This window comes from Rhopalosiphum padi, chromosome 4 (genome assembly GCF_020882245.1).
Source record: "Rhopalosiphum padi isolate XX-2018 chromosome 4, ASM2088224v1, whole genome shotgun sequence".
In the NCBI taxonomy this organism is placed as follows: domain Eukaryota; kingdom Metazoa; phylum Arthropoda; class Insecta; order Hemiptera; family Aphididae; genus Rhopalosiphum; species Rhopalosiphum padi.
In genome coordinates, this window is record NC_083600.1 from 37021849 (window position 1) to 37044673 (window position 22825).

The 22825-nt window shown below is 32.8% G+C and overlaps 4 protein-coding genes across 7 annotated transcripts; 3 read left to right on the forward strand and 1 right to left on the reverse strand.

Annotated features, from left to right (window-relative positions):
• The first annotated feature begins 36 nt into the window (after window positions 1-36).
• LOC132930539 (transformer-2 protein homolog beta-like) lies at window positions 37-4472 on the forward strand. 4 transcript variants are annotated; one of them, XR_009662247.1, is made up of 8 exons: window positions 37-313; window positions 565-840; window positions 921-1049; window positions 1107-1279; window positions 1342-1467; window positions 1581-1732; window positions 1908-2250; window positions 3855-4472. XR_009662247.1 is itself a non-coding variant. In XM_060996470.1 (7 exons), the coding sequence occupies exons 1-7, from the start codon at window positions 299-301 to the stop codon at window positions 3869-3871; spliced, it is 888 nt and encodes a 295-aa protein (XP_060852453.1). In that variant the 5' UTR covers window positions 37-298; the 3' UTR covers window positions 3872-4472. The 4 variants fall into 4 exon arrangements, 2 of the variants coding, with proteins under 2 accessions (XP_060852453.1, XP_060852454.1); XR_009662248.1 differs by having other exon boundaries at window positions 4113-4472; XM_060996470.1 differs by lacking the exon at window positions 1908-2250.
• An 875-nt stretch (window positions 4473-5347) lies between these two features.
• LOC132930538 (uncharacterized) lies at window positions 5348-8009 on the reverse strand. The gene is made up of 5 exons (XM_060996469.1): window positions 7587-8009; window positions 7262-7516; window positions 7065-7181; window positions 6671-6980; window positions 5348-6583 (listed from the first exon to the last, which is right to left on the reverse strand). The coding sequence occupies exons 1-5, from the start codon at window positions 7758-7760 to the stop codon at window positions 6345-6347; spliced, it is 1095 nt and encodes a 364-aa protein (XP_060852452.1). The 5' UTR covers window positions 7761-8009; the 3' UTR covers window positions 5348-6344.
• A 5427-nt stretch (window positions 8010-13436) lies between these two features.
• Window positions 13437-17067, forward strand: LOC132929070 (venom serine carboxypeptidase-like). The gene is made up of 2 exons (XM_060994126.1): window positions 13437-14966; window positions 15878-17067. The coding sequence occupies exons 1-2, from the start codon at window positions 14174-14176 to the stop codon at window positions 16522-16524; spliced, it is 1440 nt and encodes a 479-aa protein (XP_060850109.1). The 5' UTR covers window positions 13437-14173; the 3' UTR covers window positions 16525-17067.
• A 968-nt stretch (window positions 17068-18035) lies between these two features.
• Window positions 18036-21966, forward strand: LOC132929069 (venom serine carboxypeptidase-like). The gene is made up of 3 exons (XM_060994125.1): window positions 18036-18482; window positions 18545-19449; window positions 20897-21966. The coding sequence occupies exons 2-3, from the start codon at window positions 18639-18641 to the stop codon at window positions 21535-21537; spliced, it is 1452 nt and encodes a 483-aa protein (XP_060850108.1). The 5' UTR covers window positions 18036-18482; window positions 18545-18638; the 3' UTR covers window positions 21538-21966.
• Window positions 21967-22825: the final 859 nt, after the last annotated feature.

The window sequence follows — 22825 nt, forward strand, 5'->3', positions numbered from 1 at the left end:
GCGCGGCGGAGGGGACGTCCCCTAGCTCCCAAGCTTTGTTTATTAGTTTTCAGCGTCTGCGTCTCTTCCTTCACAATTACTGTGTTCTACCCGTTCTGTCGTTCGATACTTTTTTTTTCATTTTCTGCACGCCCGGTGACGAAAAATTATGTTTTGTTGTTGAAGTTAAACTTCCAATTGTATCGATTTTTTGCGTTAACGCCGATACGTAAAACCCTCATCGAGGATTTTCGATTTATCTCCCGAACGAGATTTAATTAACACGGTGACGGACAGACACGTGAATTGAGCTTCAAAAATGAGTGACGTCGAGGTGAGTAAAAACTTTTGGGTCCTGCAACCAATATTATTGCCGGCATAATGTGACGCCGTTTCTCCGGTTTATTGGCGTAGTGCGTCGCGTTTTCCGGGTAGATCCAATGGTACTTCCTTGGAAATAATTGAGGTTATGTCGTGTTAAGAATCTGATTTTTAATTGTCGCAATTGTTCTTTTCTTGTCATTCACCCGGTTTTATTTTGTAAAAACCATGTTTACTAACGCATCAGTTTTGTTGTCATTTCAGGATCGCAACGGGAATTCAAAATCCCGTTCCATTACTCCCAGCCGAAGCCGCAGCAGATCGCCTAGCGATCACAAGTCTCGCAGTCGATCACCCACTCACTCGAAGACACGTTCTAGATCACTATCTCGACCACCCAGTCGCAATGGTAGCAAGTATAAGAGCCGCTCTAGGCATTCATACTCAAGGTCACGCTCTAGGTCTCGTTCGTATAGTGGAGATCGCCGTCGCAGTTATCGGAGCCACTCACGAGGCTCTGGCTCGAGACGCAGCAGACATGTAATTAACATTATAAAGCAACATTAATCTTTACTTCCTTTTATTTCATTTATTTGATGATGCGTATTATTTTGTTGTAGGAAAACCCAAAACCGAATAAATGTCTGGGCATATTTGGCTTAAGTGTATACACAACAGAACATCAACTCTATGATATATTTGCAAAATACGGTTCCATTGACAAAATCCTCATTATTATTGATGCTAAAGTAAGCAATTAAACAATAACTTTGTATAATTTTTGTAATTTGTAATATTTATTTTAGAGTGGAAGGTCTCGTGGTTTTGGTTTTGCCTATTTCAAAAAGCATGAAGATGCTAAGGTAGCTAAAGAAGAATGCTCGGGCATGGAAATTGATGGCCGCAGAATACGAGTAGATTTTTCAATTACCCAACGCCCTCACACACCAACACCTGGAATTTATATGGGCAGACCAACGTAATTATTTTTTATATTAATATATGTACATCATTATTATATTATGTGTTTTTACATTTTAGAATGAGAGAAGAAAGGTCATCTAGGAGAAGAGGTTATGATAGATATGATAATAACCGATACGATCGTGGTGATAGATATGACCGCGGAGAACGTTATGATAGATATGATAGAGATAGAGATTACGAGTAAGAAGTTATTGTTATAAAATTTAATTAATATACTTAGTTATTATACTATAAACAATTTAAAATAGATTATATTAATTTATTTACATTATATATTTTAATATTATTTTTAGTGATTACTATGAGGGTGGATATAGAGGTGGTGGTGGCGGCGGCGGCGGTGGTAGAGGTGGCGGTGGAGGCCACTACAGAGAACGCAGATCACCATCATACTACAAAAACCGATCACGTTATGATAGATCACGTTCCCGTTCTTATTCTCCACGTAAGTCTTAATGAAATTTTAGTCTAAATGTTCGATATTAGTACCCTATCCAGCAATCCAGTGTTTTTTTTAAGCTTATTTTATTAACTTTTGCTATCCCATTATTTTTTCTTCGTTTTCTCGGGTTTTTCTCATACGAATATAAGTTTAAAAAATAATCAATTACTTAATGCAGTTTTTCAGCTTTCAAAGTATTTAATCAAGATTTCTCACATATTCAATTTTTTATTCATTTCCTGAAGAACATATTCGAAGAAAAGAATATTTCAAACTGTCAAGATAATATTATATATAAATTGACTTGAAGACTTCTCGAACTTCTATAACTTTAGAACTTTTTTTTTTTTTTTAAATTTAAAAAAAAAACTTATAAGAAGATTCTTCAAATTACAAAAGTAGAACACATGAATGAAGACCCATGTTCACAATATGACCCAAGGGTAGAAAATTGGTAGACACTGATGAAGATCTTGAAGTTTGTCAAGAAAATTAACAGTTTATCGCCACTAATTACAGAGGTAAATTTATAGAATGGTGTAAATTTCCTCTAAAAAAATAACGTCCCGATAGCTTATAATAATTTAAAGATATCGAATTTTGATGTATGCATGAAAAAGTTCTTTCTTAGTAATTTCCTAAAACACTTCGGTTTCTTCTAATAGGTCTTGGTTTGGTTATCTAAATCCCAATATTTCGATCTCATTAATGGATGGCGTTTTTATTTATTGTCCAACTACTATTTGAATGGGCAATTTTGTTGGTGTTAGGTTTTACATCAGTTACGAAACTCTGGTTATTGACTGCTGATTTCCCTTAATTAATCCCAAACTAATCTTGTTTTTTTTTTTTATATAAGAGAAGTTAAATTATTAAAAATATGATCACACAACAGACAAATTGTATCTTTTAATTTGTCTTGTGACATATTTTATACAAAGTATATTTTGTATTTTAGGTATAAAATTTTGTTTTTAACAAATAGCAACAAAATAAATAATTAATACCTGATTAACAATACTGAAAACTGTGATATATAATATGTTTATTAAAATAAAAAATTGAATGTGTTATAATCTCTTGTGACAAAAATTCATTAATATTTTATATTTATTGAATATATAGTGATTGTATTGACATAATTAAGTGTTTCTCAGATACAATTTAAAATATTAGTACTATAGGTATAAAAATATGATGATATTCATATTGCATTTTCTCAATGTAAAGAAAAAAAAATATTTTTCTGTGTTGATCATTCAATAATATTATCTGAGAAAGTCTTAATTATTTATACAATTACAATATATATATATTTTATAAAATGCTTAATGATTATTATTCCTCCAAAATTATCAAGTAAATAACTATTAAAATTAATCATTACTATTTATACAGTAAATTCATGGATTAAATAATGAAATTGGGTACTTAAATTGGTACTTGTTTGATATTGCCCTGCAATTGTACCGTATAAAATGTATTACCACTGTGATGATCTGTTGTGACAAGATATTTTTCCATATACTTAGCGCAATTTTCAATAATAATACATTTTTATAACATGTTGCTTACAATTAATTTTAGTATTGTCAATTATTATTATTTCATGTAAAAATAACTAATTTTGTTGTAGACATTTTGGTGTTTTATACCAAAATTAATTAATTGTTGGTAGTTTATTACATTAAATTAACAAAAAAAGTAAATATGTTTATAAAATCGATAAATATTTTTTAAATTACACATACAATATAGCTGAGATTATATACTAATATATTATCTAAGCAATATAGTGACAAATTGACAATGTACCATCATGATTATAATATAATTTCAAATGTTATAAAAATTACCTTGTATTTTTCTCTTAATAAATCAAACTAAACTTTCTGCAAAAAATCGTGATACAGCAAAATATCAAAGTGTAATGATCAATTTATTAATGTAAGGTTGTCTGTGGTATGGTGATATATTTTTATGGTTTGGTGGGTCAATAACAAACAAGTACCCTAAAGTTTAATGTTTGAATATGTATATTTATATTATATAAACATTTATTATAATTAATAATTAAGCTCTTCGTTTTTTTTTTGTTTTTTTTTTTTTGTTATCTTGAACACAGGTCGTAATAAAACCTAAATGAGCTGGAATATCATCAACGCAGGAATGTTTTGTGAAGAAATTGAATATACATAATTTTTTTATTGCCCAATTTTTTTTTTCAAACAATTAATTTTTTTATCTTTAATATTACCACTTTGTAACAAGACAATTAGTACTATTAAGTTAATCAACTTCATTAATTTTTTTCATTCATAGGAACATTGTTTTTCTTTACTAATTATTACTATGTATTTGTATTTTCATTTGTTCTGCTAAGGTGCGGAAAGAGTTTAAGAAATTTTCTTTGAAGACTAGGGATAACATTGTAATGTGAAGCATTTGTCAAGTCTGAAGAAACATTAAAAGGAGTGAAGATGTTTAGTCAAACATTTTGACATTTTAAATTTAGTTTCGCAATTTTAGTTTTTCACAATATTTTTAGGCTCACCCTATTCAATTGCTCCTACCTAAAATTGTTTTTGGTAAATATAATCAACATGTAAATAAATATATTTTTTTTTTTTTAATTTAAACTTGTCTGACGCTACATTATGCATATGTTTAAATTAATTCATTATGTAATAAGCAAACGAGTTAAAAGTGAATAATAAAAAGTTTTCGTATTCTAAATATATAATACTAATTAATTTCATTTCCTTTATCATCCTGTGAATTTTAATAAACGTGTTTTTACTACTTCATAAAATAATATTTTTTCATCTTATTTAAATATAGGTCATATATTAATGGTAGAAAAACCACAATTGGGAATATGTAAATGTGAATTATTTTTATTGCTTTATTATTAAGTGTAGGAGATTGTTTACGCTATAGTAATACAACATATATTTTAGTGTACAATTTATTACTTTTAACAGTTTGAATAAATTTTAAAGTATGTATATTATAATTTGTAGACAATAAAAAAATTTGTTCATACAGAAATAATATATGAAGTTTAATAAGTAATGTATTTTTCTTTGTTCATATTGATTTAGTAATTTTGACTCTTACATATCAGATGTTATTTGCACTATTATTAAATTAATTGAACTTGTAGGTTATCTACTGATGACATACTAGTTAAATTGGTATTTGTCAATATGATTTGAGTAAGAAAATTAGAAACCAATTAATGTATTTTTTTTTTCTTTATATTTTACTTTTATTATAAATTACTAGAAAATTTAATATCTGGTATTCAACAATAGTGTTGAGATACTGGTGCCATTAATATTCTATTTATCTGATAGTTTGCACTGTTGAATATTATAAACATGTACTTTCAGTGTTCAATAAATTATAATCTTTAGATTATGACCTTTTTTTCTATTGCTGATTACAGAATATAATATATAAATCTGTTGCAGTTAATTTATAATTGGTGTTTAATACTTAAGATTATGAATATGAGTCAACACAAGTCATTAAAATTTATTTTCTCGTGTATAATGTATGATTATCAAATCAGTAAAGAATGTTATAACTAATATGAGTAATTAATAACCGAAATATGTTCAATTTGATATTTATTAATTGGTAAAACAAAAAAATAAATAAGTGAAAATGTTAAATTTTAATAAAATTAAACTAGATGTGTAAACAGTTGTTACAAAATAAAACATTTGTAAATTAAAATACAGTAATAAAAAGTCATAAGTAGTTCAGGTTAAATAAACAAAAGATTACATCAAGGAAATTAAATTTAACACAATGCTGAAGGAACTTTATACCATCATACTGACAAAAAAAAAAAAAACTGTAAACAATTAATTAACACTTATAAACTACTATAAAATTAATGTTATTAGGGATTGCCAAAATGTTTGGATTTCTATAACCGTGTATGATCCAATTGGTATATTTTAGCAACTGACAAGTTTTAAAAGTTAGGTGTAAAAATAAAGCAGTTTTGATTATACAAAATGTGACAACCTTAATAGTATTTACAACACAGTGTTACATATTATACATCAACGGTTAGGTAACAAATGTTTACTTAAATAGTGTACAAAATAATATCGACTTAGTACAATGTTGATACAATTAAATTTAATTAAATTAATGTAAATGCAGTTGATGGTTTTAAAAGAGTATTTTAAATTGTATTTATAATCCATGTAATCAGTTAGCAATAATGCTGAAAATCTTAGTTATTCCACAATAGCAGAGACCTCTCTGACACATTTTAAAATATCACAATATAATACCTAAGTATATTTTATTCCCTCAATAACACATTTGTACAGCGAATCAATATTTTAATACCCACGATTGTCCATTGTACATAGATTTTCGCTGTATATTATAATATTCAAGACCTCGATTAATAAAGATTTTTCAAAAATAAATATAGATATTAAGTAGCACATTTTGGAACCTATGGTTCAATTAACACGGTATTAAAATATATAGGATTTAAATTAATTTTTGGTCAATGTTTATCCGTTAGCATAGGTTATATAACGGATTAAGATCATTTAAACTAGTACTCAATGAATGTATTCAATTACGTCACTGCTGGGGTGTCTGTTATGTTCAAAATCAAGTTTTGAAGATCTTTATCGGCTTCACTCGTCGATACCTTTGTAAAAAAGTCATCCTCATTTTCTTTGATGACATAAGGCGTACTATCAAACTGATAATGTATACCCAATACAATGTTGAATGCCGATACGTCATACCCATGGCAGCTGGAATATCTGTATTGCGGTTTCTTGTCATATCTACACCCTTTGGTCTGCGCCCCTGTAGAACAAAATATGTCAAATAGTTATCATAACATTATGTTAGTGACAGCAATCGCCATCATATTTTTATTCTCCTGCCAAATACCTATGGGAGATATGCATTCACTAATGAGAGCACATTGGATCCACGGTAGCATGATGTCTTGATGCATGTCAAGAGTATTGTACACAATCAGTTTATTAACTAGGACCAGTGGTAGGAAGAAAAAATTGTCCGCAGGTGTACGAAAGTAATCAAACATTTTCGGGTGTGTGAGCGTTGTTGTGGCCATTCTTGTCTCCCAGCCAACTATCGATTTGTTACTGTAGAGCGTGAAAAGTTTTGAGACATTTGGAGATATTATCCGCACATTTGGATCGAGAAACATCACGGCACCAGCGCGATTCAAAGCATCCTAAAGGTACAGTTAAAAGTAGTAACATTTTGATTGGACACCACTAAGCCATACTCAAAAAAATCAAACCAAGTGAGTGTATACCTGTAATACAAGAGGTCGATATGCTTTGATGTGTGTACGGCTTACGTGAGACGGAAATTTTGATAGATCAAAATCGACAATAGTACACCGAGTGTTGTTATTACAAAATGATTGCATCTACAGAACATGTATTGATCTTGTTAAAAATAGTAATTTAAATTTAAAAAGTATATAGAGCATGTTTAGTGTATACTTACAAGAAGGAGTTGGTAGTCAGGTATTCCCAAGTTGTACACAAGTATTGCGCGGTCAGGCAAATACTTGGCCACACACATAATGAGCCCGATCGCTTGGCTGTGTTCATCGTCCAACACGTATGTGACTACAATGGGCAGCGTAGTATTTCTCCAAGACGAATCTGGATAAATGGCTGGTTTCGAGACAAAACCCAATGCGTACAAATAGTCTTCGTTAACCACCAATTCTTTTTGCTCGGCCACTTTCAAATTGTCCTGGAAAGAAAACAAAACGCTGGTGTTGAAAAACGACACTAACCGGACTCCGCACTGCGGGTTCGATTACTTTAAAGTTTTTGAAGTTGTTAATCTGCTTGTGCGTTTCGGTGACCAGAGTTTCGATGGCTGGCCGGCTTAAACTGTTTTGAAACATTAGGAACAAAATACTGAACGAGAAGACGGCGATAAAGCAGAAGAGCATGTACCGCGAACGCAACCTCAGGTATTGTAACTTGAACATAGGGCTGTATTTATTGTCGACACCGGTTTGAGTGAGTAAAACGCAGTCGCGAGCTCAACTACACGAGTCGAAACTCAACTGTCTCGCGACCACGTCCTGCACTGGAATAAATATTTTATAATAAATTGATCTCGTGGACGCTTTAATGATTTACACGAAAGTTAATGTAGAGTGTAGACATTAAACCCAATTTTAATTAGTAAAATAATAAGTCGACGGGCGACCGTAAATTGTTATCAGGATAGAGAAGTTTTGTTGATAAGCTTTATCAGTTAATACTTTTCAGTATCTCCGAAATGATAACAAATAATTAATAAATATATATATACGCCTTGGTAGTTTAGGTCATAGCACGGTATGGTTATATGGCCAAGAATCACGGTATACTATAGTAATAACTGCAGCAGCTGCTGTCTGCTATAATAGATAATAAAAGCGCGGTAAAATAACTTGAAAATATTAGTGTCCCTTAAAAACTAAGACCACCATAGGCCCCAAACCCTCTCACAAACCATCAATCTTTTCCAGGTACGTACACAAAGAGGTGTTTTGGTGGTTTAAACACCCGCCAAAATATTTGAGTTTTTGACGTTTTTATATGATAAGTATTCAATTGTCTCTGAAATGGTCGTTCACCACGCCACTGACTATACCTAATTTTCATAAAAAATTGATGTATATTTATTAAAAATAGTTCTACTTTTCGTTTTCAATAACTTATTTTCAAAAACACTTCCAAACATTTTTTTTGCATACGCCCCTGATTTATTCAATCGTTAAACAAATACCTAATTACTAGATATACCCACGAGTATGCCAATAATTGCCATTATAGAGATGAGTAGAACCAGGAATTTAAAGGAGTATGCACGATTTTTAATAATTATTCAAAACACAACTATAACGGTCTATAAGTAATATAGAAATGTATTTCATAATACTAGGCCTATTTTAATTGCATTTTCACACATTAAACAATATTTAGCGTTCGTTATTAAATTATTGTAAAAATGTACCTATTTTCGGTCTCATTTTATGTTTCTCATATTAGAGCCGCTCGCTCAATTCAAATCTTATACAAATTTATAGTCACAGAGATTGTTGTGTCGGTGTGATATTTGGTGTAGATTTGGTTGCCTAGCCATTACTTGTCTTAAAAAAATATAAAATTATTTAAGTTTTTACACTAAAAACAACTTTTAATCGCGTCAAAATATTAATCCCTAATTAATTAAGGATTAATTAAGAAACTGATTTAGTTTCAGTTTTTGATCTAGCGCATAACTGTATAATATGTAATACGTTTGCCATGCAGGTCGTATCAGGTGTAAGTGTGTAACGCGTAGTGAAGACATTGTGACATAGTCAAACAATGCATACATCAAAAACAAATACTGCAGTATTATTATGTATCATAGGTGTTTTTACTTGGAGAGGGGAAAGATGTGCATGTGCATATCAAAATAGTATTTGCATGTTCAGACGGTATCGCCAACCGATACAATAACTTTAACAGTATTCATATGAATATTATAATATTATGGTGTGAATGATTTGATAATATGTATTGTTTTCCATTTATTTACCTATATTATTGTTTAATATATTATAATTTATCTATTATCAGTTTATCAGGAGAAAAAGTATTATCTATACTATGGTTACTATGAAACAATACAGCAGGTAATAGTAGGTAATAGCGCTAACAATGGATTAAGATATATGTATAAAGATATACAAATTATTATTCAATAATACATAGTTTTTAAGATTTATAAATTATGAATATCATTAATTTTTCAAAATATAAAGGGGATGAATAATTTAAAAAAAGATTAGTACTGGAACGGAGAATGACTTCTAAAAGAAGTGAAGGGATTACACCTTTCCTTTTTCGTAATTCCTTTACACATCGACTACTACTGTACATGCACCTAAATATATTAATCTCAGCTAATCGACTGCAAATCCCTAAAACTATATACAATAATTTTATTTAGATTTGGTTCACGCGTTGTTGATGTTTCGCGGCATCGCGTACGCAATTTGCAATACTATCCTGTTAGTACGGTTTGATTATAGACATCCGGTCAATTAGTTGTCAATAATAGGTCTTAAGGTCAATTTACTAGGTACGAAATATTATAATTGACCTCATACATGAGATAAATATTCACTCTAGTCTATTACACTTAAATATTTATACTTTGTTCTGAAACCATTTTATATAATATTGATAACATAACAATATATGAATTATGATTTATGATTAATGACTTATAAGTATATACAAATGTATCACCTAAGCACTAAAGAACTAACCAAATATCAATAAAATAAGTACTTTTAGTAATACAAAAACTGCTTAATGAATGATTGATTTGTTTTTCATGATTATAATATAATAATATAATTTTAGTATACAAATTATTATAATAAGTAACAACTGTATATTTATTTTACGTGGTCAAAATACTACAATTTTTAAAACTAATGAAAGTACATAATAACGAACCCTACGTGGACTATTATAATGTTAAAGTATTATGTAATTACGAGAGATGAAAAAAAAAAAATAAAATCTTGTATATGTTTACCAATGGATTGAAACGGGATTAAATTGGCATTAGACGAAGTTCAAAAGGCCATACATAATCAGATATTTTGTTTTAAATATTGCAATGCATCACTATGGTGCAGAACCTAAGACCTAAATAATTATTTCTGTTCGTCTATTAATTATCCGTTTATTTGTAATATTTGTCCGTTAAAAATTATAAAAACGGTTAATAACAATATTAAAATACATATATTATCTAATAAAATAACCATCGCTTTTTTGGTGTTTTTTAAGTAATACTTTAAACAAAATAACTATTTAATACTCGTGTATGAAGAGCTAGAATTTTAATAATATTTATATAAATTACAATTTTAAAGATATTCATTTTTATTATTCATACATTTTTATGATTATAAAATAATTATAATACATATATAACTATAATTATTTGTGGAGGGTATTTGTATAATTTCAACCACTAAATCGTGTAAACCCAGGTGGAACATGCAAACCAATAGTATTCTAGGAAAAATAGAGTTAAATTGCTAAATAATAAACATAATTTAATAAAAGTATTACATTCCCACTACGAAAAATGTAATTAATAGTGTAGGTACTATTTATTTCCCCTCTTTGACTCGCTCGCAGATTTTTAAAATATTTTGAAACGATTTCATAATTAAATACTGAAAATAACTATAATAATTGGTCACCGCCTGATGTTACTCTTTTTACTTTTAATCATTTGACTGTATGAGATGGTGAGTAAAAATAAGTTCTATTTATTATTCATAGGTATTTCATAACGATTAGTTGGAAAAAACAACATTGTTGTTCTATTAATCATTATATCCATAAGCCTTATACTACTCAGGTCTATGATTATATCACAAGTGCAACAATGCAACTAGTAGGTATGATATTAGATAAATTTAATTGTTGTCAGTTGTAGGTATAATGTGATAATTTGAAACTAAAACTACCAGACATTACAAAAAACAAAAAAATGTATAATATTAAAAAACATACTTATGAAAGAAACAAATCCGAATTTAATAGGATGTTCCCAACATAATATCAGGACTAACAAAAACATAATATAATAGAATCAAAAAACATTAAGTCCATTTAAATAGATTCCGGTTCTAAACATTGTGAAATGCTAGTTCCACTAAATTAATAAAAGTTTTGGATCTTAAATTTTCTCCAGCAACTGGTTTCAGAACAGGTTATGTCGGTCTAAGTTACAATATCATCTGCTACAGAGTGCTACAGTGTTCTAGTCCTAGTGCCCATAAAACAAAAAGTAATACATGATAGTTTAAACACAACCAACTAAAGAACGCATTCGCAGATTATATTATATTATACAATTTGTGAGTTCGTAGTGGCAGCTCTATAGATATTTGATTGTGGTGGGAGGGGGGGAACCAAGTAATCATTTTATTATTTTAGTTTATTTATACATCGTAGTTTATATAGTTGGTACATAATCCTTACTACACGCTCGTACGTGTCTATATGTAAGTAGTCGGTAATATATTATGGTTTTTTTTTTTATAATTCTATTAACAATACACATTTTTTTAGAATTGCGGGCTTGGGGGACCCCTTCTGAAGCCACCTCTGTTTGGTCGTATTTAAATATTAGCTCTAAGAAAATATTTCTTTAGCGTTTTATAATATTACGCATCATTGTATGTGACGTATACCTAAATTGTAATTAATTGTTATTTAATTCCTTCCTAGACAGGTGTGCATGCATTTAAACATAAATGTACATCCATCAGCGCCAGATTTAAGTGATTACCAAAGTGCTAGTCGTCTGATCACAATTTGGAGAGTCTCATGTGTTTGGTTACTTTATAATTTTTTTCTATAGTAATAAAATTAAAAAAAAAAAATGATAAATATTGTCATAATGTCATCGTTTATTTATTTATTTATTTTTAAAGCAATATGAAAAAAATCAGATATTATTAATTATATATTAAATTTATTAGATCTTTTACCCAGTAACTTGGAAAAATAAATTTTTGGTGATGAAGTGCTACAAATTCCAAAAGTTAAAAACGTCATTGTTTATCTATAAGACTATGATGATCCTTATTACCGACTTAAATACCTAATAAAATAGGAACATAAAGCATACATTTTCCAACATTTTTTTAAGACATTAAATCTATAATTAGATCGTCGATATGTAGGAGCTACTTTCAAAAGTGCGTATTATTTTTATTTAGAATAATGCGTATTAGATTTGAACAATATTCAAAAAAAGAACAATAGTGTTATATATTTTACTCATAGCAAATTTGGGGAAACGATTGTTTATTTTTATTTATTTTTTATTTTTATTTTTGTCAATAACAAATAAAGTCATACTTATTAATACACTGTACTATATATACTACATATAATTATCGTTATATATTAAAATTAAAAATAAACTTTATACAATTTATTTTCAAGCCATTATGCGACGAGCGTTCATTATAACATTTTTAAATATTTACGTCTAGTAATAATAATTAATTAAATACCTTGTTTAAAAAAAATTGGCTTGAAGTTTTATTTTTTAATGATATAAAAATTTTTTGTTTTTGTTTTAATTAAATTTATCAATTGCAATCGTTTTGAACGTTATCATCGCGACGTTAATGCATGTTATTATGTAATAATGTTTATAAAATACATTCAATATAATTAATCTGAAAACTTAACTTTAAGAAATGGTAAATAGAATTAAAATATTTATTTATATCTAAGGCTCTGTAGTAAGTCTAAATGCAAGGCGGGTAATCTATATGCAAACAATATGTAGGTTACACCTATAGTAAATAATAATAATATTTGAAAAATGTAAATAATAAAATATACAGTTATTGAAATAAACGTAGATTATTGCGTGCATGCGAGCTAGTGTGCGATAATTTTATGTTTTATACAACGTATATAAAATAACTGAACATGATTAGATAAATCGTTATAATCACTAATCAGAATCAGCTATACTTTTGTTTACGGACGACCTCTGTTTGTAATCACAGAAAGCCTAAATCTACGATCACGCCAATAGAGCCAGCTGTTCACATGAATACAGTAAAGTTAGGCGATCCTAACGGCTAACGCAGAAGCCGGCGTCGGACGTTGCTATAGCGTCCCACTTGTATGATTCAATAATCAATAGTAACAATTCGTTCCTCGGCCGCTTATGCGTATGTGTCTATCCCTGCTCGCTGCGCTATATTGTAATATACGCTAAAACATTTCACTCGTTCCGTCTTTTTAAATCTAACAACAGCGTATTGCGTGTTTTTATTTGAAACGTGTAACTTAAAATGCACGCTATTAAACATTAATATTAATAATTAATTTGGTAAAAAATTCGTGCCTACCGCCGTTACTTATCTGTCCAACAATACACGTTACGTCAACGAACAATCGCAAATATTTTAAAATTTACGTTATCCCACCACACGGGTGAAAACGTTTACACGGCTACAAGCGACGAATAGTGCGCAGATGCTTTTATATACAAAAAAAAAAATCATTATTTTTCCATAAAACGCCGTGGCCGGTGCTCGTACGTCAGTCGTAATACTTGACAATCCCACCGTAGCCGTTCAATTGGTACATATACGTATTCAATATATACGTACAATGTACATATATAAACATACACATATACTCGACATGGCCCTTATTGTACTGCAATAATAACATTTTAAATCGCGAACGACGACCATTACGTTCGGCGGTCACTCACACGCGGGTCCGCATCGCATACGGTTACCACAATTTCTATACCGGGCCAACCGCGGCCGCATCAGCAGTGGCCATCGTCGTCATGCCACGTGAATGCCCGCACCGGCGGTGGTCCACCGTCCCGGTGGTCGGCGTTAGCGCGGTCACATTGTTCGCGGCCCTCTTGTTGTTTGCCGCCGTTAGTAAATACTGTTTTTGGCCGAGATTCAACGAAAAGGCGCTTTTCCTGTCGCCCATGATACGCGGCGGCCGGGTCGCCGAAGCGCGGGCCGCGTGCAAAGTGAACCTGAACAACAACACGGCCGCGGCGGACAGTTGCGCCGGTTACCTGACCGTGGACGAGGCCCACGATTCCAACTTGTTCTTTTGGTTCTTCCCGGCCGCGAGCGGCGAGCCGGACGCGCCCGTCGTGATGTGGTTGCAGGGCGGACCGGGCGCCAGCAGCCTGTACTCGGTGTTCAACGAGCACGGCCCCTTTACGGTAAACGAGGACGGTGACCTGCTGCCACGCCGGCACACGTGGACGGCCACGCACTCGATGCTGTACGTGGACAACCCGGTGGGCGTGGGGTACAGCTTCACCGGCGACGAAGCGGGTTACACCACCAACCAGACGGCCATCGCCGAGAATCTGTACGCCGCACTGGTGCAGTTCTTCGAGCTGTACCCCGAGTACCGGGACAACTATTTCTACGTGGCCGGCGAGTCGTACGCGGGCAAGTACGTGCCGGCCGTGTCGTACGCCATCCACCAGAATAATGCCGGGGCCCGAGTCAAGATAAACCTCAAGGGACTGGCCATCGGCAACGGACTTATCGACCCCGTGAACCAGATGGTATACGCCGATTACTTGTACGAGCGAGGACTCATCGACAGTAGGTGTCTATACCATTATTTTTTAATTAACTCCATTATAAACACGACTATATTATAAACCGGCGGTTTAACCTGTCTCTTCATTTATAGTCTCGAAAAGCTATTTATGATATATGTGCGCCACGGCCTAAACGAATTTCCCGAAGAAATTCTTTACTAATAACTAATAAGCAAAGCGATATTATAGTAAATCATAATATAACACGTGTACTGCATTAATTATTTAATAGTATGTAGGTATGTATAAACACTTATATGATAAACCTATAATATATAAATATATATATATATATATATTATATATACTACATATGCAATATACGTACTTAACATTTTTTTTTAATGTGTAACCTTTTCTCAATGAAAATGAAGTTATCTCATTAGACTTTAATACTTTATACTACGTGATAATATTTGCTGTTCACTGTACACACAAGACAATGTGAATTTAACTAAATTAACAGTTTATCTATACTATACCTATATATTAGATTCTTTAACAATCACAATATATGTTAAATCAACTTCAATTTGCGATGTGTCTCAACATGAAAAATTGAATTAAATTTTTTTTCATGGATTTTCTTGGAGAAGTTTATACTTTAGTTTTTAGTAGAACAATTACTTGTTTATTTTATATAGATGTTAACTGATGTGATATCATAATAAGCGAAACTTCTAAATACTGTACACTTCGGGTCGCTGAGAATTTGGCCGCTATTAGGGGATTCGCAGCTCATAGAAAGTTTGTACTTTGTTCACAAAAGTAACGTCCACTATTTGGGGGTGCTCAGTAATCAGAGGTGGTTTCACTGTACATCTCATCAAAATACTATATTCTCAACTTCGAGACATGTACGATTATTAAGTGTACGTACACAATAATAATGTGTAAATTGCATCGTTGCAGATACGAACAGACAGATAATGGAAAAAATGAGTGACGACGCCCGAGAGTTGATCGCTGCGGGAAACTACACCGGCGCGTTCGATGCGATGTCCACGCCACTGTCGATGTACACCAAGTTGACCGGCCTGCAATACATCTACAACGTGTTGTGGGAATACGACCCGATACCGTACAGGGGCGGTCACTGGTATGAGTACGTGCAGCGTACGTCTGTTCGGGCCGCACTGCACGTGGGCTTGCAACAGTGGTCGGGTATGGACGTGGTTTTCGGGCGGATGAAGTACGACGTACCGCTGTCCGTGGCCCCGCGGCTGTCTGCGCTCCTGGAAACCGGCCAGTATCGCGTGCTCCTCTACTCCGGGCAGCTTGATGCGATCGTGCCGTATCAGGGCTCGGTGAACGTGGCCAAAGCGCTCCGGTGGAGCGGTGCTGAACGGTTCAGGAACGCGAATAGTACGGCCTGGATGGTGCCCGTGCGCGACTGTCAGAAGCGGTGCAATACCACCGAGTCGGCCGGTTATGCGACCACTTACGGTCCACTCACGGTGCTGCTGATCAGGAATGCTGGCCACATGGTACCGTATGACCAACCGATGTTTGCCCACGACATGATCGACCGGTTCACGTCCGGCAAACCGTTTGACTGAAAATCAGCTACGACACGGCGCATCACTATAATATAAAAGTATACAAACAATGATTTATTTTGCTGAAGTAACGACGTCACCTCCTTTCCGAATATTGTACATTAAATCTAAATATTATATTTCTATATAGGTTAACCCTATATATGTATATATATTATTATGGTTGGTGGTCATGTCGCTCCCCCACTTAATCACGAAAATGTGAAGCGACTACACAATAACAATATAACGTTAAAGTTTCGTTGTATATACTATTTAAATTAAGATTAACGTTTACATTGAATATTATATTGTTTGTCCATTTCACGAAACGAATTAACTGTATGTGGAATTATAAACGCTTTCGTTGTATTGAAAGTTATCTCTATATGTATTTGTTAATAAATAAATTTATAATCTTGTACTGTTTAAACATTAATTAATATTAACGTAACGAAATGATATACGTGCCATACACCAACATATTTATCGTGTGTGTTATCATGATTTATTTTTTATTTTAATAAAAAAAACGCCAAACGGTGATATTATTTTTATTATTAATTGTATAAGTCTGTATGTTAAATGAATATATAATATTATATTATTCATATTTAATATAATAATCACGCATTCACTTAGTTCTTTGTAATGCATTAATAAACTCGTTAATCAAGTCATAACACAAATCATATTTGATCATCTTCGTGGAGTTAAATTATGTTTAAAAGTATAAACATAATACGATAAACTTTTTATTTAAATAGTATGGCTAATAAAATCATACCATACTATAATTTTTATGTTGTGGTTTTGGCTGATTAATAAATATTATTAGTTTTTAATTTTTATTATTTAATAGTTAAAATAAATTTATATCAGTATAGAAATATTTAAGATGTAAAAACGAAATACCTAACTGCTAATTTAAAGACTAGTGGGAGTGTATTGCAATTTTCATTCTGAGTACAAGTACAGGTTGTAATTGGCGTACACCTATTATGTAAAACAAGGATGTAAATATTCAAAAATGTTTAATTTTACAGTATTGCAGTTAATCAACTTATGAATGTTTAAAAATATATAGCCTTATAAACATTTCTCCAGAAAAAAAAAATAGTGGAAAATGGAACATATCTATTCAATTGTATATAGAAGTATAAATAATAAATGTAATATGTAATGTATAGTGTTAAGTCAAGCAAGGAAATAGAAATATGTTACGATACATTTATCATATTATGCAAAGGTTAGTAATTCTTTTCAAATTTTAAATACTGAAAATTTAATTTTTTTTTTTTTTTCATATGACAGTCACCAGCAATGATAAAATAAACACAATTATGAATAGGATACAAAAATTCTTAGTATAATAAATGTTTATAAAATATCCACACGTTTATCGAAATTAATGATTAATATACGTATACACGACGGCAGAAATGTTTGGAGACCTATTCTCGATGATCGATCGTATTCATATTATAAAACAATTGAATTGAAATAAAAAATTATAAATATGAGTAATTTTTTAAGTTTGCATAAGATTATACGCAGATGTACGCCGTAGTATAATTATTGTTAAACGACTCAATTATTCGAATAACCTACGTCACGGACCGAAAGCTCGAATACTCGAGAGGAGGGAGTGCGATTTCGTCGCTGTCCTTTTCACACGTTGTCGTATGAAACCGTCGACTATACGCTATAGATCGCAACATAAACGATTCCCATCGAGCGCCTAATATATAATAAATTATATTATACACTACGTATTGCGTGCTCGCTCGCCTAACCAGCACACGTCGCACAAACGCACAATAATTTAACTAGTCGTCGCGAGGACCGGACACCCTTTTTTCAATATTCATTTCATCGTTATGCGTGTGCGTGAGCGTGTTTATTTTATTGATATTAATATGATGCGTAAACCTAACACAACTCACAGTAACCATCGGGTGGAATAACTGTCCCACGCGGTAATAATATCGTATATATATATATATAATAGCATAATATATTTAAATATACATACCTGCAGAGAAAACCGACGGTGATTGCGCGAGGTCACGTACATAATAATATTACCGGATATTTTATACCAGACTTTCCACGGTACCGTGTAATCCGTCTTCATGGTGCACAAACGTAAAATGCTGCGGTGGTCCGCCACCTCACAATTCCTCGTCGCAGCCGTCGCGTTGTTCGCCGTCTTTCGCTGCTGCGGCTGTTCGACGCCGATCTGCAACGTACACGATGACTACTATGAAGACCTCCACGATGACGGGCCACTGTACTTGTCGCCCATGATACGTGACGGCCGAATCGACGAGGCGCGGGCCGCTTGTAAAGTGAACCTGAACAACAACACGGCCGCGGTGGATAGTTGCGCCGGTTACCTGACCGTGGACGAGGCCCACGATTCCAACTTGTTCTTATGGTTCTTCCCGGCCGCGAGCGGCAATCCGGACGCGCCCGTCGTGCTGTGGTTGCAGGGCGGACCGGGCGCCAGCAGCCTGTACGCGGTGTTCAACGAGCACGGCCCCTTTACGGTAAACGAGGACGGTGACCTGTTGCCACACCGGCACACGTGGACGGCCACGCACTCGATGCTGTACGTGGACAACCCGGTGGGCGTGGGGTACAGCTTCACCGGCGACGATGCGGGTTACACCACCAACCAGACGGCCATCGCCGAGAATCTGTACGCCGCACTGGTGCAGTTCTTCGAGCTGTACCCCGAGTACCGGGACAACGATTTCTACGTGACCGGCGAGTCGTACGCGGGCAAGTACGTGCCGTCCGTGTCGTACGCCATCCACCAGAACAATGCCGGGGCCCGAGTCAAGATAAACCTCAAGGGACTAGCCATCGGCAACGGATTTATCGACCCCGTGAACCAGATGGTACTCCCCGAATTCTTGTACGAGCGAGGACTCATCGACAGTAGGTGTCTATACCATTATTTTTTAATTATCTCCATTATAAACACGACCATATTATAAGCTTGCGGGTTCACCTCTCTCTTTATTTAGTCTCGAAAAGCTATTTAAGATATATCCGCGCCACGGACTAAACGAATTGCCCGAAGAAATTCTTTACTAATAAACAAAGTAATATTATAGTAAATTATAAATATAAATCATAATATAACACGTGTACTGTATTACTTATTTAACAGTAGGTAGGTATGTATAAAAACTTATATGATAAACATACTACAACATGGACGGATTGTCAAAATTTTTGGCCCGGGAAGATTATTTAGACAGGAATATTATAATATTTAATATTGATGCATATAATATTGAACAAAAATTAGGTACGAGTGTTTTTTTTTTTAAGACAATAAAAGGCAACTTTTCTCCCCATATATACAATTTTAAAAATTACAATTTTGTTTACTGACTATATATTTATTAAAATAATATGTGCACAATGCACATAAATAATATAGCAAAATAATTTAATATGAGTTCTTTATTATTAAGTAATGCACTTTTTATAACTCAAAAAAGCTATCCAAAAGAATGGCATTAGGTTTTTTTAAAGATTGTTAAATCCAATTCCTTTTTACTTAACTTTTCCTATGATTCTAACATATATATTTATATTTCAATAAATAAAATGTTGAGATTAAATAACATAAGCAATTTGAATATATAATGTGTCATAATATATGTTTTTATGTATGTTATTATTATTTTTTGTTAATTTGTTATTCCTACTTAAAATATAGTTAACTTATAGGTATAGTTCCTTTATTATAGCTCGATTGACGGCTACAATGTTGGTATAATATGTAGGCATATTATACGCGTGTCATAACCGTAGCCTGGATAAGAAGTCAGAAATCACGAACTAAGTTATACTATAAATAAAAAGGGCCAGATGGGGTTTTTTTTGGTAGAACTTTTCGGGCCGCACTCAAAATATTTAAACCAAGGATGGATTGGGCTTTTCTTTTCATAAAACTTTTCTTTTTTGTAGTAACTACGTATACATACTTAATATTTTTATTTAATGTGTAACCTTTTCTCAATGAAAATGAAGTTATCTCATTAGATTTTAATATTTTATACTAGGTACGTGATAATATTTGCTGTTCACTGTACACACACGACAATGTGTATTTAACTAAATTAACAATTAAAAGTTTATCTATACAATATCTATATATTAGATTCTTTAACAATCACAGTTAATGTTAAATCAACTTCAATTTGCGATGTATCTCAACATGAAAGTAACGTCCACTATTTGGGGGTGCTCAGTAATTAGAGGTGGTTTCACTGTACATCTCATCAAAATACTATATTATGCATAACTTCGAGACATGTACAATTATTAAGTGTACGTACATAATAATAATGTGTAAATTGCATCGTTACAGTTACGAAAAGACTGCAAATGGAACAAATGGATAACGAGACCCTAGAGTTGATCGCTGCGGGCAACTGCAGCGGCGCGTTCGATGCGATGTACATGTCACAGTACAGCACGTTGGACCATATGCAATACATCGAAAACGTGATGTGGAGAAACGACCCAATACCGTACAAGGCCGGTTACTGGTATCAGTACGTGCAGCTCACGTCGGTTCGGGCCGCACTGCACGTGGGCAGGTGCCCGTGGTCGGGCTTTGAGGAGGTTTTAGAGCGGATGAAGTGCGACATACCACTGTCCGTGGCCCCGCGGCTATCCGCGCTCCTGGAAACCGGCCAGTACCACGTGCTCCTCTACTCCGGGAAGCTTGATGCGAACGTGCCGTATCAGGGCTCAGTGAACGTGGCCAAAGCGCTCCGGTGGAGTGGTGCTGAACGGTTCAGGAACGCGAATAGTACGGCCTGGATGGTGCCCGTGCGCGACTGTCAGAAGCGGTGCAATACCACCGAGTCGGCCGGTTATGCGACCACTTACGGTCCACTCACGGTACTGCTGATCAGGAATGCTGGCCACATGGTACCGTATGACCAACCGATGTTGGCCCACGACATGATCGACCGGTTCACGTCCGGCAAACAGTTTGACTGAAAATCAGCTACGACACGGCGCATCGTTGCACTATAATATAAAAGTATACAAACAATGATTTATTTTGCTGAAGTAACGACGTCACCTCCCTCCCGAATATTGCACAATAAATCTAAATATTATAATTATATATAGGTCCCTATATATATACATTATTATTTATTATTAGGATGGGTGGTCATGTCGCTCACCCCACTTCATCGTGAAAATTTGAAGCGACAACACAATAACAATATAACGTTAAAGTTTCGTTGTATGTACTATTCAAATTAAGATTAACGTATACATTGAATATTATTGTTTGCCCATTTCACGAAACGAAATAACTGTGTGTGGAATTATAAACGCTTTCGTTGTATTGAAAATTATCTCTATATATCTTTTTATTAATAAATAAATTTATAAATATATAATCTTGTACTTTTTAAACATTAATTAATATTAACGTAACAAAATGATATACACCAACATATTTATCATGAGGTGTTATCATGAAATATTTTTATTTTATTATAATAAAAAAACGCCAAATGGTGATATTATTTTTACTTTAAATTGTTTAAGTCTGTATGTTATATTAATGTATAATACATTCAATATAATAATCACGCATTCGCTGAGTTCTTTGTAATGCATTAATAAACTCTTTAATCAAGTCATAACACAAATTATGTTTAAAAATGTAAACATAATACGATTAAAGTTTTATTTAAATAGTATGACTAATAAAATTATACCATACTATAATATTGTTATGTTGTGTGCTTAGCTGATTAAGAAGTACCTATTATTGGTTTTATAATAGTATAGAAATATTTAAGATGTAAAAAGGAAATACCTAACTGCTAATTTAAAGACTAGTGGGAGTGTATTGCAATTTTCATTCTGAGTACAAGTACAGGTTGTAATTGGCGTACACCTGTTATGTAAAACAAGGATGTAAATATTCAAAAATGTTTAATTTTACAGTACTGCAGTTAATCAACTTATTAACGTTTAAAAATATATAGCCTACTAAACATTTCTCCAGATAAAAAAATAGTGGAAAATGGAACATATCTATTCAATTTTATATAGAAGTATAAATAATAAAATATGTAATATGTAATGTATAGTGTTAAATCAAGCAAGGAAACAGAAATATGATACGATACATTTATCATACTATATGCAACGGTTAGTAATTATTTTCAAATTTTAAATACTGAAAGGTACCTACATTACAATATTCTACGCAATATAATTATTTTTTATTTTCATATAACAGTCACCAGCAATGATAAAATAT